This window comes from Filicampus tigris, chromosome 11 (assembly GCF_054856515.1).
Source record: "Filicampus tigris isolate MCC_2025a chromosome 11, RoL_Ftig_1.0, whole genome shotgun sequence".
Lineage (NCBI taxonomy): Eukaryota > Metazoa > Chordata > Actinopteri > Syngnathiformes > Syngnathidae > Filicampus > Filicampus tigris.
In genome coordinates this window covers 8,569,823-8,585,000 of record NC_141227.1, presented here as the reverse complement: position 1 = coordinate 8,585,000, position 15,178 = coordinate 8,569,823, and the positions used below count along the sequence as shown (strand labels likewise).

The 15,178-nt window shown below is 43.0% G+C and overlaps 1 protein-coding gene across 1 annotated transcript in view; it reads left to right on the top strand.

The window, feature by feature from the left end:
• The window catches only part of mypn (myopalladin), a 20,917-nt gene extending 6,353 nt beyond the window's left edge, over positions 1-14,564 (top strand). Inside the window, exons 3-21 of the mRNA XM_086045801.1 lie at positions 1,333-1,508; positions 1,905-1,956; positions 2,049-2,427; positions 2,504-2,578; positions 2,662-2,803; positions 3,714-3,737; positions 4,094-4,210; positions 4,331-5,084; positions 5,976-6,977; positions 7,215-7,347; positions 8,065-8,145; positions 8,903-9,124; positions 9,213-9,362; positions 9,435-9,514; positions 11,324-11,450; positions 11,530-11,737; positions 11,847-12,012; positions 12,964-13,097; positions 13,180-14,564. Coding sequence (XP_085901927.1) covers positions 1,333-1,508; positions 1,905-1,956; positions 2,049-2,427; positions 2,504-2,578; positions 2,662-2,803; positions 3,714-3,737; positions 4,094-4,210; positions 4,331-5,084; positions 5,976-6,977; positions 7,215-7,347; positions 8,065-8,145; positions 8,903-9,124; positions 9,213-9,362; positions 9,435-9,514; positions 11,324-11,450; positions 11,530-11,737; positions 11,847-12,012; positions 12,964-13,097; positions 13,180-13,358 — 4,201 coding nt within the window. The 3' untranslated portion in view covers positions 13,359-14,564. The remainder of the gene's footprint in view (positions 1-1,332; positions 1,509-1,904; positions 1,957-2,048; positions 2,428-2,503; positions 2,579-2,661; positions 2,804-3,713; positions 3,738-4,093; positions 4,211-4,330; positions 5,085-5,975; positions 6,978-7,214; positions 7,348-8,064; positions 8,146-8,902; positions 9,125-9,212; positions 9,363-9,434; positions 9,515-11,323; positions 11,451-11,529; positions 11,738-11,846; positions 12,013-12,963; positions 13,098-13,179) is intronic.
• Positions 14,565-15,178: the final 614 nt, after the last annotated feature.

The following is a 15,178-nucleotide window of genomic DNA, read 5'->3' as shown; positions in this document are numbered from 1 at the left end:
CTGACAGGTGCAGAAAGGAGCACACCAACCATCCTCTTTACCACTCATGTTTTTAATTTAGACTCTTACTCATGACAAATGACTCTCTCGTAGCAGAGCACATCCTGCAGTGAATCTATTCCAGTGAGGCATGCAATGAAATTCCAGTCTGCCATCACTGTGAAATCACAATTGGACATATTGAGTGTGGAAGTTTGAATCGGTTGAGTTTGATGACAGCACTGAATCGAATTTTGCGACGTAACGCTCTCATCGTGTCGCCACATGCACACCTCATTCCTCTTTGATTATTGGCTGGATTTTTAGAAAGCTAGAGGACTCATCGACTGAAAATAGATGTTCTGAGTGGCTACCGCTCATGTTGCTGCATCGTGCATTGGAAGTCACTTTACTGCTACAGCTTTAAGATGAATGAACAGACTATTGATAACTAAAAGTTTGCTAGTCTACGAGCAGCAAAACCACCGGAAAGTTTTCCTTTAAAAAAATTGGAGATAAAACATTTGAACTAACTTTCTATTAATGTTTTTATGGAATATGTGAAGTGAAACCAATTCTGCACGCGGGAAGTCAATTTCTGCAAAAATGTCAATTGGAAAATTGTGAATTCACAAACGCAACCACCCGTTAATGTAGGGCAAGTATTTACTTCCACTCGCATGAATTGCGCTGCATCATTGAAGTTGAACATGTGGAGGAAGTGACTACTTAATGCTAATCTCATCCATCCTCTCATCATTGTCTATAGAATGGTAACATACACTAACCTAAAAGTAGACATTTTAGTCGTCAAAATAAAGTTTTCAGATCCAAAACGTGCAAGTAGTTATGCTGTGCTCCAGTGTCCGGACTGTCTAAACTGGTAAAGCTCACTGCTGTACTTAAGCGACAAAAGGGAAAGTGTTTGCATATTGAAGTTTGGTGGACTTGTAACTCAGCCAAAAATCCCCTCGAAGACTGCGCATAGGTTGTGGCCTTCAAGAGACAAGAAAAAAATGGTCCGAAAAACAGAGTGCAAGCGGAATATATAGTCACACTGAAATGGAGCAATACAGTTGCAGGTTGTACAGCTTACAAGTTGCGCGCTTTCTCGGACAATCAATAAAAATGACTTTGGCCTCACGATAAAAACTGACCTGGGAACAACGTTTGAGCTGATTCAACACTCCCCAACAATGCTGTCAAAGAGGTGTGAATTTAACAATCATGTATGTAGTTTGCTGTGGTGTAGAACTGCATTGCGTCAAACTGAGATTAAGGCCAAAAAGCAAATCATATAATACGCAAAATATTACAAATATGTTCTGTAATGTTGATTTTTCTGAATTGCAGGTGGTTCTGTGAGGGCAAGGAGTTGGAGAACAGCCCTGACATTCAGATCCTCACCAATGGTGAGCTGCACTCTCTGATCATCACAGAGGCTTTTGAGGAGGACACCGGACGTTACTCCTGCTTCGCATCCAACCTTTACGGAACTGACTCCACCTCAGCTGAGATTTACATCGAAGGTGATTCTTTCGTTCTCTTCGGTATCATTTACAAACAAATGGACGCCTACATATGTGGGCCGGCCTTGGCTTTGGACCAGTTGAAAGCTCGGATATGATCGTGATGCATTTCCAGCTCGCTCGCGCTCATTTCTAATGTGGAGTTGTACGGGTGAGGCAAGGCGACCTAAATGAGTGTTGCAAAGAATAAATGGCGTGACTGACTGTGACTACCTTCCACCAGGCTCATTTCTCGTCATTTGAAACACAATGTGAAAATGATTCCGCTCAGGTTGTCTGTTAACCCCACTAATCGTGTTTTGGCTAAAATATTCACTTGGAGTGGTTGAAAAAGTGTGAGAACCCCTGTTTTCCAGAGCCTATATAAATTGCTCAAATACCCACGTGATCCTACAGGTGCATCCTCTTCAGACTCTGAGGGGGAACTGCACTTTGAGAATGTAGTTCAGTAAGTTCTCCTACTCTCTCCATTGAGATTTAGCAGTATTTAAAGTGCTTTATTTGTAATGGTAAATCTTCATCTTTATTTATTTTTGAAAGCCTTCAGGGAAAACAGCCAAAGTCCACCCCGCTGTCAAGCGAAATCGCCACAGAAGTTGAAGAGCCTCCAGCAAATCAGACCACAGGAGAACCGGCCGAGGAGCTGAGCACCCTTGTGATCCAGAAGATCCCACTTCCAGTCCAGACGATAATCAACTCACCTCCAAGCCCAGAGCTCTCTCAAGCATTGGCAGCATCAACATCTTATCCAGAGGAGGCTGAAACAATAGTCTTACCCGTGCAAGTGTTTCCGACGTCACCACCAGCGGACTTCACAGAGGCTCCGTTGTTGACTGGGGCTGCTGTGCTCACACCCACACCGCAGCCTTTAAACTCTGTGCCGCCGCTCCCCAACACAGCTCCAACGTCTCCACCTGAGGTAGAACAGCCAACACACTTGCTACCAAGTCGTGTCGCAGTTCTCCTGCTACCATGTTTTTTGTTTGTTTGTCCAGAGTCAAACGTCTAGCTTCAACCTCCTGCAGGGCTTCAACGGGCAAGCCGTCATGGCCGCCCCTGTTTTTACAAAGGTGGAATTAGTCTTAAAAGGATGTGTACTATTATTTTATGACACGCTAGTACGTGACAGAAACATGCTTTGTCACACCTCTAGAGTCTTCAGGATCTGGTGGCTTCAGAAGGGCAGCTCGTAGTGCTCGAGTGCCGTGTGAAGGGAGTGCCGTACCCTCGGGTGGACTGGTACAAAGAGGCAAAAATCATTGAAGACTCTCCTGATTTTAGAATCCTGCAGAAAAGTAAGAAAAGGCTTACATGAGGTTTCATACAGAGCTAAATACATTGAAAAGCGACACCAGAAAATGATTGAACACTGGAAGATTTTCGGTAGTCATTTCAAAAAGTCATCACCCTCACGAAATGGTGGTTCATAATTACTTGAACACTTTGCTCTAAGTTCAGCTAGACTAGCAAGTAACGTCCTGCTTGCCAAAATAGTGAGCTCAGAATTAGCTTTACTGTTTTGCTTTCTTTGTAATACTGTAAATTGTACATTGATATTTCTAAAAATAAGTCAAGCTTTTTTTAAGAAAGATTTGTATTTTTAAATGATAGAATCTATGGTGTTGCCAGCCAAAGTGCTTTCGAATACCAGATTTGGGCGTTCTGTCAGAGTGACGGACTGGTCCGTCAGTCTGTCACTGATGGACGCCCGTTTTGCTGACGATTGACGAAAAAAGACGGACTGACAAATGACAGAAGGGGGTTTTCATACGTCGGTGTAATCGTCATCCGTCACTGGCGGACGCCCGTTTTTTCTGACATTTTTTTGGAGGGGGGGGGGACCGAAACTGACGGACCAACGGACTTCTGACGGACTACCTGACGGACTGACGATTACAATTCAGTTCGTCACGAAAAATGACGAATGACGGACCAGCAAAATTTAGTAAAATGCCCACCTCTGATGAACACATTTGAACTGTGATACTAATTAAGGCTCTATCAGCGAAACATTAAAATGATTGTTTTTTGTGTGTTTTTCATCACTATTCCTTTCTTTGATGATCAGCTAGTAGAAATCCTCCAGTTCTACATTTGAGGCATTTGGGGTCTGTTTAATCTCTGACCTCCAAATTTTGTGAGGATCTGTTTTAACCGGTTGTTACCACAATACATTTTTATTATGGTGTGTTTTTCTGTTTTCAGAGCCCAGATCTCCAGCTGAACCAGGTAGCAATTTTAGAACTCCTCATTTGTGGAAAAATATAATTGTTGCCTTTGGTATGTAACATGCTGTGTGCATACATACTGCTCTGAAGTGTTTAGTCCTTCTGCTCCTCTTCTGTACACAAGCCAGGGCTGCTTTCCTGCGCCTGTGCACCTTATAAGGTAGTCTCTCATCCTGTGTCCAACCACCATGGCAGATCATTTCAACCTGCCTTAGCTTCAAATAGACTCAGCTACAAGTACAAAGAAACTCTCAGCGTTACTTTGTCAAACAAGTCTTGTGCCCTCCCTCTCGCAAGACGCTCGAGCAATCCCATCCAAGCAATGTAATCATGTGAGTATCACTTTTGTTTCTCCAGAGGAAATATGTACACTGGTCATCGCTGAGGTTTTGACTGAAGATTCTGGAATGTTTACTTGCACCGCAAGCAACACCTATGGAATAACGTCCAGTACTGCAACACTAAAGGTCAAAGGTAATATTTCTGTTTTAGATTGGGAAAAAGAACATCAGCATCACATTAGTCGTATGTCAACATGTTGAATTAATTTAACCCATATCTGATTTTTTTTTTTTTTTTTTTTTTTTTGTGCAGGTAATGGTGTTGTTAACAACCATGCAATTCGTCCTTTTTGCACTTTAACTGTGGAGCCCAGTCGAGCTCAAGAACCTTCCGCATCAGATCTCGCCATCTCTCCGGTAAAACCCCAAAGAGGGATTGCTCTGACCAATAACATCAAGCCCCACTCCAGCACCATTCGACTGGATCCATTAGTCAATAGCACCTTACGTTTGGACCCCTTAAACACCAGCACCCTTCGCCTGCACCCCAACAACTCCAGCATGCTCCGCCCGGACACCGTACGGACCAGCCTGCACGGTCTGGACCCCAGCAGCTTGTCCAGTAGCCCCGGTCTCAACCTTCGTAGCGTTAGCACCCCCAATCTAGACCCTCTCAGCCTTCACCAGGAGCCTCCGGAGAACACGGGACTGCTGGCTCCGCACCCAAAACCCTTCGCTGCTGCGCCTCTGGTGGAGCACGAAGCATCCAGACCGGTGTTGACATCACCCGACGCAAGTTCCAATCACAAGGCAACCTCTAACCATCAGAATGGGACATCTATTTTGCTGCCCCTCCCCAATGCACCTCCTAACTCCTGCCTAAAGTCGGGGGTCCTGACAAACCATAAAGACTCCCGCTCCGGCTCCAGAGTTGGCCTGCGGGTGCATTTCAAACTCCCCGAGGATGAGGAGGGTGAGCAAAATGACACACCTGCTCCACCTGATGAAGACACTTCTGATGCACTGGCCAACAATGGACCACCACCAGTGCTGGCAAAACCCAAATTGTAAGTACAGCTGATAAGATTAGAATCGTGATGACAAAATAACATTTTAAAGCAACTATCGCTCTTTAACAAGAAAGAGTAGTTTTACCAAAACTTTGGGTCAGGATTCTAAACAGTCATTCACTATCAAATAAGCCCACATTTTTATATATCAATCAATGGCATTTTATGATAAAGATTTGGATCATGGAGAGTAAACACTCTTCAGATGAAAAATGTATGACAAGTCCTGCTACGGTACACAGACAAAAACACGATTTTGCAACCCAAATCACAGTTTTAGCTCATATAATATCAACATTTGATCCTCCCCCTCCGCTTCCAGTCCAAATATAAATGCTCCTCCTTCAGCTCAATTTTTAGTCGCAATTCACTAATCCATATAGACAGACCTCAAATGTGGACCTTCAGACTCTCCAAAACAAAGGATGGCATTTTCTACTTGTAAGTTCACTTGCATTTCTTACATTTTAGATGAGCACTGTCGACTTACACTCCGGTCAGTACCTTGTGCTCATCCTGAGAAGTTTAATTTCTTCTGCTACTTGAGATGGGGTTGGATTTTGATCATTTACTTGTTTTTATAAAAGGCAAATCAAGAAGTTGATTTAATCAGTCGTAGTTGAATATCATGTAAACTGTGACCGTAAGCCTCAATTTAGTTTACCTATGGAAAGAGTTCTGAGGCTATCCAATGTTGTTTTGTGGCCAACTTGTTGGTGGTCCTTAAAAGGGCAGATCATCTTCATGCTGACTTTGGCTCACTCCTTTCTGGCTTTACGGGACTGACCGGCTGTAATTCACCCGAACGCAGCACTGCGCCTCCCTCACGTTCACCATGTATAGTGTCTTTCCATCTTATCTCTTTTGTTGCTTGTACTTGATTGACAGGGACCCGGCGCAGCTCCAGCTCCTTCACAACCAGGTTCTTATGGAGCAGCAGCAGCAGGGGAGTGAACCCCCAACCCAAACGCACAATCAGCCTTCATTCCAGGTTCAGCCCGAGGCCACAAAATCTCGTGATGGTTCCCTCTGGTCCCTCAGAGAAAACCGCGATTCCCGTCCGACCTACCTTAACAACACCTCACAGATGACGCCCAAATCTGGACCTCCCCACACCACGTCGCCCTTTGCCCCTTCACTGAGTTCCGCTCCTGCCGTCAACACTCCTCCTCCTCTACGATCCTTTTCATCCACTCCCCAGGTCAAGACCTCCTCCCTGGTGACGCTGCCTCCACCTATGCCGCAGCTAAACACGGCTCCGCCTCTCAGCGTGGCACCTTTGACCCAGATGAGCACCATCCACGCCTCCCACCTCAACCTGTCCACAACAGTTCTCGCCAGACCTGCGCCCACACCGGCGTTTTCCTCTCAGCCGGTGTCAAATTTCACTTCGAGTTCAACAGATTCAACGGCTACCTCGCATCATGTCACGTCTCCAGCTGCTTTCCTGAGAAGCACCCACGCCTCCCTCATGAATCTGACCGCGACCTCACAGGCTTTCAACTACACCCGGCCTAAAGAGTTCATCACGGCGTCAACTTTCTCCCCCGTCAGGGGTAGCTCCCCAACTGAATCCCCAGTCCCGCTTCTTCACGAACTGGCGGCCGAGCTCAACTCTTCCGCCGCCAGGACCTTCCCCACGAGGGTGCTCCGATCGCCAACGAGCCCGCCGTCAATCATTTCCTCACCCACGCCGGGTTCAGCACCAACCTTAAACAACGCGTTTGCCATCAGAGCCCAGTCACCTCCGCAGGCTTCCTCGCCCACCTCCAGCAGCTCCACACCAAGCCCCATCCAAAACCCCGTGGCTTTCCTGAGCGCCATCCTACCTTCCCTGACCCCATCTCAGCCTACCAACTCCATGGGCCTTCCCAAAGGGGCACCTTTAGGGTACTTTACATATCGTCGCTGTCATGTGAAAAGCACTTATCTCCATTTAAAAAAATTCTTATCTTTACCCGAATCATATTTCCGCCTTACAGAAGTCGCATTAAAGTGAAAATTAAAAAAGTTTCCAAAATTGGAGATAAGTGTTTTTCACAGGACGGAGACGATATGACAGTTTGCACTACTGTAGAGGTGGGGTGGGCTGTCAGGTTTTCTAAAACATTTCTTTTGTCTCTTAAGGTTCAATAAGAAGGTACCAAAGACACGTCTCCCATCAACCGAAATCATTCGCGAGAGCAAAGATGCAGTTCTTTATGACATGGAGAAAAAACTGCAAGTTCAAGATGATCTTGCCGTTTTTGCCTATCAGCAGGTAGCGAACACTCCTTCGCTTGGTTGAATGATACAGTAGTTTAACATGTTAGTACAGTGCGTTATCACTCATTTTAAACTAACCAACACTGTGCGCTGGTGTTTAGTCGGGTTTTCAACAGTAATGTGGACATGAGCCATATTCATTTGGAAGACTTAGTTCACTATTTGTATTGTTTTCATCCATTTAAACAGGTCGGCATTGCAAAAGTGGAATTAAAGGTTAAACTGGTTAAGCAAATTAACAATATGATAATCGTACATAATGGGTCTTGTCCCCTTAGGATTTACACTGTGTACACCGTAGTACTTGAGAAAACCTTTTAAGTTTAACATTTTTAAGTTGAAATTGAGAAATATTTAATATTATTATTAAATTGACATTTTCAAGTTTTGACCACCACACCTGGACAGTTAGAAGTCCCTGCTCTCTAATTACCCCCGATACCTGGACAAAAGCACATAATTCATTTTAAATTAAGTTGTGAAACTCTTTATTACTCATCTCCTGCAATAATAATAAACATAATAATTCCTCTAATGGGTGGGCCATCAGTAGAGCATTTTCCTTCCTAATTCCCGATCATCAGTCGTTGTGTCCGTGTACTGTAACCATGCACGTGTAACATTCCTTAGCCTCGCTTAGTCTGCGCGCTTCTCTATTAGTTAGTTTGTGTGTCTTTGTGGGAGTTCATCATCCATCCCTATCCTCTCATAGAAGCCGAGTATTGAGGGGAAAACAGCGAGCAGACCCCTTGTTGGACCAAACATTCCAGCTACTGTCATTAGCTATGATGAGGTACAAGGATCATCTCATTGCAAACACTGATTCAGGAAGCTAACATGATGATACGTCATACAGCATACAGTGCCAGTCACATTTGGACACAACTTCTCATGCAATAGAATGGTTTGTCCAAACTTTTGACTGGTATCCAGTACCATTCAAGCATCCATGAACTAATATATAACCCGCACGAAGAAATCTACTACATTGTACTCATGACTCACTGTTGGTTCATTTCAATGTTCACTCATCCCTCCTTTTAAGCATATATTTCCTATGTCCTTATCACACAACACAAACATGACATGAAATAACTCTTGAGTTCTTAGCAAATAAAACGTTTGTCTTCTCTGGATGAGGCAAACTCAATGAAACAAACATTCCAAATATTCAATACGCAACGCTCCTATTTAATTTCTGTTCTCTGTTTTACCCTCTCATCCTGCTGCATGAGCGTTTTTTTTTTTTTTTGGCTTTACAGTAGACATTTTGTGAAACAGATGCTACAGCATGTTTCCCCTGAAGTGGTATTAAGTCAAAATATAACAAACAGTATACGTTTAGGTTCAAATGTCCAAGTTTTGACTTCAATACCACTCCTGCTATATATCAATACACTACACCAAAGTTTATGATGTCTGATTGCATAAACTTTGAAAGCCTGTATGCATTATTGCATACATTATAGTAAGAAAAGGTTTCCGGCAGGTAAAAAGGCAAAAAGTGCATTACATTTGCTTTCATGTAGCATTTTTCCTTTTTTTTTTAGGAGTACAAAGTTTCCAATTTTGAGCAGAGATTAATGAGCGAGATCGAGTTCCGCTTGGAGCGGACGCCAGTGGAGGAGTCCGACGATGACGTGCAACACGACGACGTCCCCTCAGGCAAATGCATTGCGCCCATCTTTGACAAGAAACTCAAGAACTACAAAGCCATGGAGGGTGTGCCTGTTACTTTCTCCTGTAAAGTTGTTGGCATCCCTGTTCCGAAGGTGAGACATCGACTGGTCACTGGTGCAAAAGAGCACAATAATTTTATGTTCATAATTTATGCTGTAATCATGAATTATATGTCAACAGGTATACTGGTTCAAGGATGGGAAGCAGATCTTGAGGAAGAATATACATTATAAGAAGATAAGAGAGGGTGATGGGACATGTGCTTTACATATAGAGTCTACAACAGCCGACGATGATGGAAACTACACCATCATGGCAGCTAATCCACAGGTAACATTTTGCTTCCTCTTCATAACCTCATCCTTTTGTACCCATTCTGAGTTACCATTCGAAAATCAACAGGGACGAATGAGCTGCTCGGGTCATTTGATAATCCAAACAGGACCACCCCGAAACCGACTGACTCCCATTAACTCTCAGAGGTAAGCAGGAATGCGGATCCCGCCTTCCGTGCATGTAAAAAGTCTCCACAGCTCTGTACAAATAACAGGCGTTTGTGATAAAGGATTTCGGACCGTTTTCCTCCAATGTTATCTGTCAATTGATGTTTCAATAACTCTTTTTGAGAGGGGAAATCAAAATAAACAAGTGAAATAATGTGGTAAATGTAGTAATAACGTAGTGTGCCCACCCTCTTTGTTCTGTCTTCACTAGACATGTGACTGATGTATCCAGCTAGACAGATATTTAGTTATGGCCTTTAGGGTCGTTTTATTAAATATCGTGAATAATTCAACGACCGGTATTTTATTTTTATTTTTATTTTTTCGTTACAAAACTGTAACAGACAAAAATAGAAATACAACATAAAGTACGTAAAATGTCTAACATTGTCTTCTGACTACATTAACTTATATATGTCAAAATGTGAAACTATTACACGGAAAAGTGTATTGTTTACATTGTTTAAGGCATGAATTACTTTATAAAACATGTATTCCGAATGATCAGTTAGCCTAATCAGCACAAGGGGCCATTAGCATAGGTTGCTAAAAATGCCAACGTCTTAGATCACTGGTGTTTAAAGCAGCACTGGGCAAGAAATCGACCTTAATAAAAAATGTTCACGATTCTTTTGATGAAACATTGACTTACAAGTACAGTAGTTGAATGGAACTTCATGCCATGAGGGGGTCTGCATGGTTTTTATTGGCACTAAGCAACTTTGAGGAGGATGGGATCAACCCTGGCACACAAAAAAATATAAATGTCCTGAATTGCTTTACGGCATACTCACTTCCTCCTTTCGCTATAACGATGGCTCAGGATTTCACGACACTATGCGCTGGCACGCATCGGAAATGTGGTTGATTTTTGTCAAAACACTACCGCTTTCGTCCACATGGCGCCGCCATAATCAACAAAAACTGACATATGACACAGTGTTGCTTTAACATGTTTTATCCATTTTTAGCAATAGTTACATGCCACCCAAAACATGTAAATTTACTTGGCAACACTATAGAAAACAAGACATGAAACGTCTTGCCACAAATAGTCACTTATAGCTTTTACGTGGACCATGACTTTTCATGTTGCTCTTCAGCCATGTCATTAAACTTGAACTTACTCATTTCCCCACTGGAGGGTGCTAAAGGGCAACATAACCAAATGCAAATTCAACATGACTGCAAATAAACCATTGCACTCATGCAGGTATACTGTAACTGCGATGTGGCTATGAGAACAATTAACCAATGACCTTCAAATGCATGTTCAGTGGGAGTCACCACAAGACTGCCACCAATGAAAGTGCCTCTGTTGAAAAGATTACATTTCTTTTTCAGTTGAGTTGTATAGGTTATAAGCCACATTAAAGATGGGGGTGGGGGTGAAGAAATGATTTATACATTTTTTTGATAATAAAAAAATTGTATTTGAATAGGGGTGTGTAGACTTTATATTTCTACTGTACATCCTTCTTCGTGCAAACAACAGAGGATTATGGTACACACAGATTGACACCAACACAAACTGCAGAATAGTTAAAACACTTAGGGCAGCGCTCATATGATGCTGATGAAGATGGTAGGGAGGAGTGCTAAATGTTAAAGCATACATTTTTTTTTTTTTTTTTACTTGATCTCTAGTTGGCTATAGGAAATTATGGTAAATGGTCCTTTCACCCCATCGTTTCCGGCTGAATTAGAAGCACCCATTTGAATGGCTTTGGAACCAAATATGCAAAGGGTTAACTGTTAAGGACTTTCCTCAACCTCTCCATGTTTTAGAGTACGAACTCGTGTACAGGAAGTTGAGGGAGAGCAAACCCATGAGCGTTTTTTCCAGCCTCACTTCGCCCAGTCTCCAGGAGACATGCTAGCCCATGAGGGCAGGGTGTGCAGACTAGACTGTAAGGTAGGTAGCATGTTCTGAGCATCACTTTCACATAGCATTTGCAGATTCCACCCTAAAAACGGTCACTGTTGTCTTTTAGGTGAGTGGTCTGCCCAATCCTGAACTCATGTGGTTGGTCAATGGTAGGCCCATCTATCCAGATCTTTACCATAAGATGCTGGTACGGGAAAACGGCATTCACTCTCTGGTCATTGACCCCCTGACGCAGAAAGACGCTGGCACATACACCTGCATTGCAAGCAACAAAGCAGGGCAGAGCTCCTTCAGTCTAGAACTCAAAGTTGTGGGTGAGCAGATTTCCGTTGGAGTGGTGAATCGAGAGAAAAAGTTATGATTTTATGAAATCTGGGATGTTTTTCAGCTGATTGTGATTGATGATTTGAATTTTCCCTCCAGAGAAAGAGATGAAACGCCCTCCCCAGTTTGTGGAGAAATTGCAGAATATGGGAATTCCTGAGGGGAACCCAGTCCGGATGGAGTGTCGGGTGGTGGGCGTGCCCCACCCAGTTATATTCTGGAAGAAAGACAACGACACCATTCCCAGAACACAGAGCAGAATGAGGTCAGTGAGAGCAAAGAAATTACAAGAATATTCAGCAGACGTTTACACAGGACCACTTTCACCAAGTCTCTTTAAAGTGGAAATAAATGTTTTCTAAATTTAGCAAAATTTAGTTAGTGTTCAAACTGATGAACGTTATTTTGTTTCATTTTTATCTTGATGCCCGCAACGCATACCAAAAACGTGCATGGTAGGTTAATTGGTCACTCTAAATTGCCCTTAGGTGTGATTGTGAGTGTGAATGTTAGCAACCAGTTCCGGGTGTCCCCCGCCTACTGCCCGAAGCCAGCTGGGATAGGCTCCTGCACACCCGCAACCCTTGTGTGGATAAGCGGATTGGATAATGGATGGCTGGATGTATCCTGTTTTTAATATCAAACAAGGATAAAGATACAAAGTTATCTCTATACTTTGTTCTGTTAAATATGTATTGAATATAAAATGCAAAATAAACATAAGAAAGTTGAGCTGAGGGCGGCACGGTGGGCGACTGGTTAGCACGTCCGCCTCACAGTTCAGAGGTCGAGGGGTTCGATCCCGGCTCCGGCCTTCCTGTGTGGAGTTTGCATGTTCTCCCCGTGCCTGCGTGGGTTTTCTCCGGTTACTCCGGTTTCCTCCCACATTCCAAAAACATGCATGGTAAGTTGATTGGACTCTTTAAAATTGCCCCTAGGTGTGATTATGAGTGCGGATGTTTGTCTCTGTGTGCGCTGCGATTGGCTGGCAACCAATTCAGGGTGTCCCCCGCCTACTGCCCGAAGACAGCTGGGATAGGCTCCAGCACGACCCTTGTGAGGATAAGCGGTATGGATAATGGATGGATGGAAGTTGAGCTGAAACAAACAAATGCAGGTTGATGAAAACAACCAAATTGGTCATACAGTTGTACTATATTCTCCTCGCCATACATTCCAAAAGAAATTGTGAAAATCAACTTTGCTTCTACTTCAGCATGCAACAGGATGCCACAGGATACGTGTGCCTCCTCATCCAGCCAACCACCAAAGAGGATGCCGGCTGGTATACAGTGTCAGCCAAAAACGAGGCTGGGATTGCGGCCTGCACCTGCAGGCTCGACATCTATGGTACGAAAGTGAGCAGTACCTAGATAAACTGTCAGCAGTTTTTCTGAAGATTATACATGTCCCCATGTATTATGACCTTCAGCACAGTGGCATCAGAGCGTGCTGGCGCCCATGAAGAAGACGCCACGTACGGGCAGCCGCTACGCAGCTCTCACAGGCCAAGGACTCGACATCAAATCGACCTTCTCCACATCGGAGACAGGCCCCTTCCTGTTCTCCAGCTCCCCTCCCGAAGCCACGCTGGAGAGCGAGGAGCTGTGAGGAGCGCCTCTTTCTTGGAATGTTTACCTACGCGGGTCATCGTGAGATTTGTGTGATGAGTTTGACGACGTGAGACACTCAGAGCAAAGAGTGATTGTGAAAATGGTTGTGCCATTTGCTAGCACAGTGTCACCATTCCGGTTCACGTTGGTCATATCAAGAGTGTTTCACATGCAGAAAAAAAAAAAAAATGAACACGTTTGCTAAGTCTTAGCTCATGAGCCATCAATGGAGTTGGATTTTGCTCTCCAACAAATTTGATTGATTAACTTTTATTTGTGCAGTTTATATTATATATATATATATATATATATTCAACAATTTGTTCTCAAAGCAGTGCCCTTTATTTTCCCAAATACATACCCGTATTTCTAATAATTTATTTGAATTAAATGTATATGAAAGCGAAGATAAGTTATTTGAAGGAATTCAGAAATACACTGTATTATTTAAGTGGTTGATTTAACATTGGATTGGTTCAACACAAGTGCATTATTTATGTAAATTTATTAGGTTACTGATTCACCTTTTTTGCACCATGGTTTCCATGTGTATGCATGTTGATGGCTAATGGTGTTTTTTTTTTTTTCACAGTTACATAGTATTTTGTTAGCATCTGAAAGTGGTGATGTTTATGGGAGAAGTGAGTCAGATTACAGTAAAAACTGTTTTATAGTACAGTGCCAGATTCAAAATTGAAGCCAATCTCAGCGGTTAAATTGATTCAAGAATTTTAAGTGACTTTGGAAATATATGGATGGACGCTTTAAAGCAACTATTCTACTTCTGTTATGTTGCACACTGTAAAATAGTTTTGTCTTCAGAATAAAATTCTATTTATTCAAGTGGGTAAGGGTTTATTCCATACAACAAATCTGTTTACTGTTGCATATAAAACATGGGCAAGTTATCTTAATGTGGGCCCACTGAAATTTCTGCTGGTTTTTGAGGGCTTGTTTTGACTACGCTTATTATCTTGAATTCAAAACAAATAGGAGATCCCACGAGTCAATTAAGCATAGCTAATCAGTCCAATTAAAGGGGAAGAAGGTTCAAATAGGCAGAAAATTACATTCACCTTACTTGACCCAATTAGACTGTGAGCCTCATTTGACCAGCTGCTAGGGCCAGTAGCTAGCTGGCTGTCGCTTCTGTTTGTTGCAAAGTCATAAATGTATAATGGCAATAAAAAAGCACCTTGTAGGAGATTTTTTTAATGACATGTGGAAACATTATTGTTGCTATTATTCAATCATTTTCTCATCATCTTTTTTGCTTTTATTTCTTCAAACTTGATGACTGCCATCAACACATTCAACTCTGCAATTGACATTACAAAGCAAAAGGCCTCACAGTGCTAATTCAGATCAATATTAGAACAATTATGTTTTTCATGACTAGATGCTCATTTTGCAATAACGATGATGGGATTTATGAGATACACTTTCTCCGGGACTAAAACATACGCTTTGTGGCCTAATCTCCATTTCGCCATAAGGGGCTCGGGATTTAACCCGGTATGTGTTTCTGTTGAGGCTGACGGGTCACTCCTCAGTTGTGACATATGGCTTTTGACAACAGGCCACAGCTGAGTCGTAGGTGCTCAAATGAGCCAATCACATAACGGGTTGGGGGAAGAAAAAGGGCGGAAGACACGGAAGGGCAAGCTCTCATCTCAGACGAGGCCCTCAGACAAGACAAGCAGCAGCTGGCAAACTACATCAATCTGTAATCAATGAACCAACTGGTAGATGGGATTATATGCCTAATTGCACAGCTAACCAGTCCATCCCCAAATGACCAGACAGCATCAGCTTGTG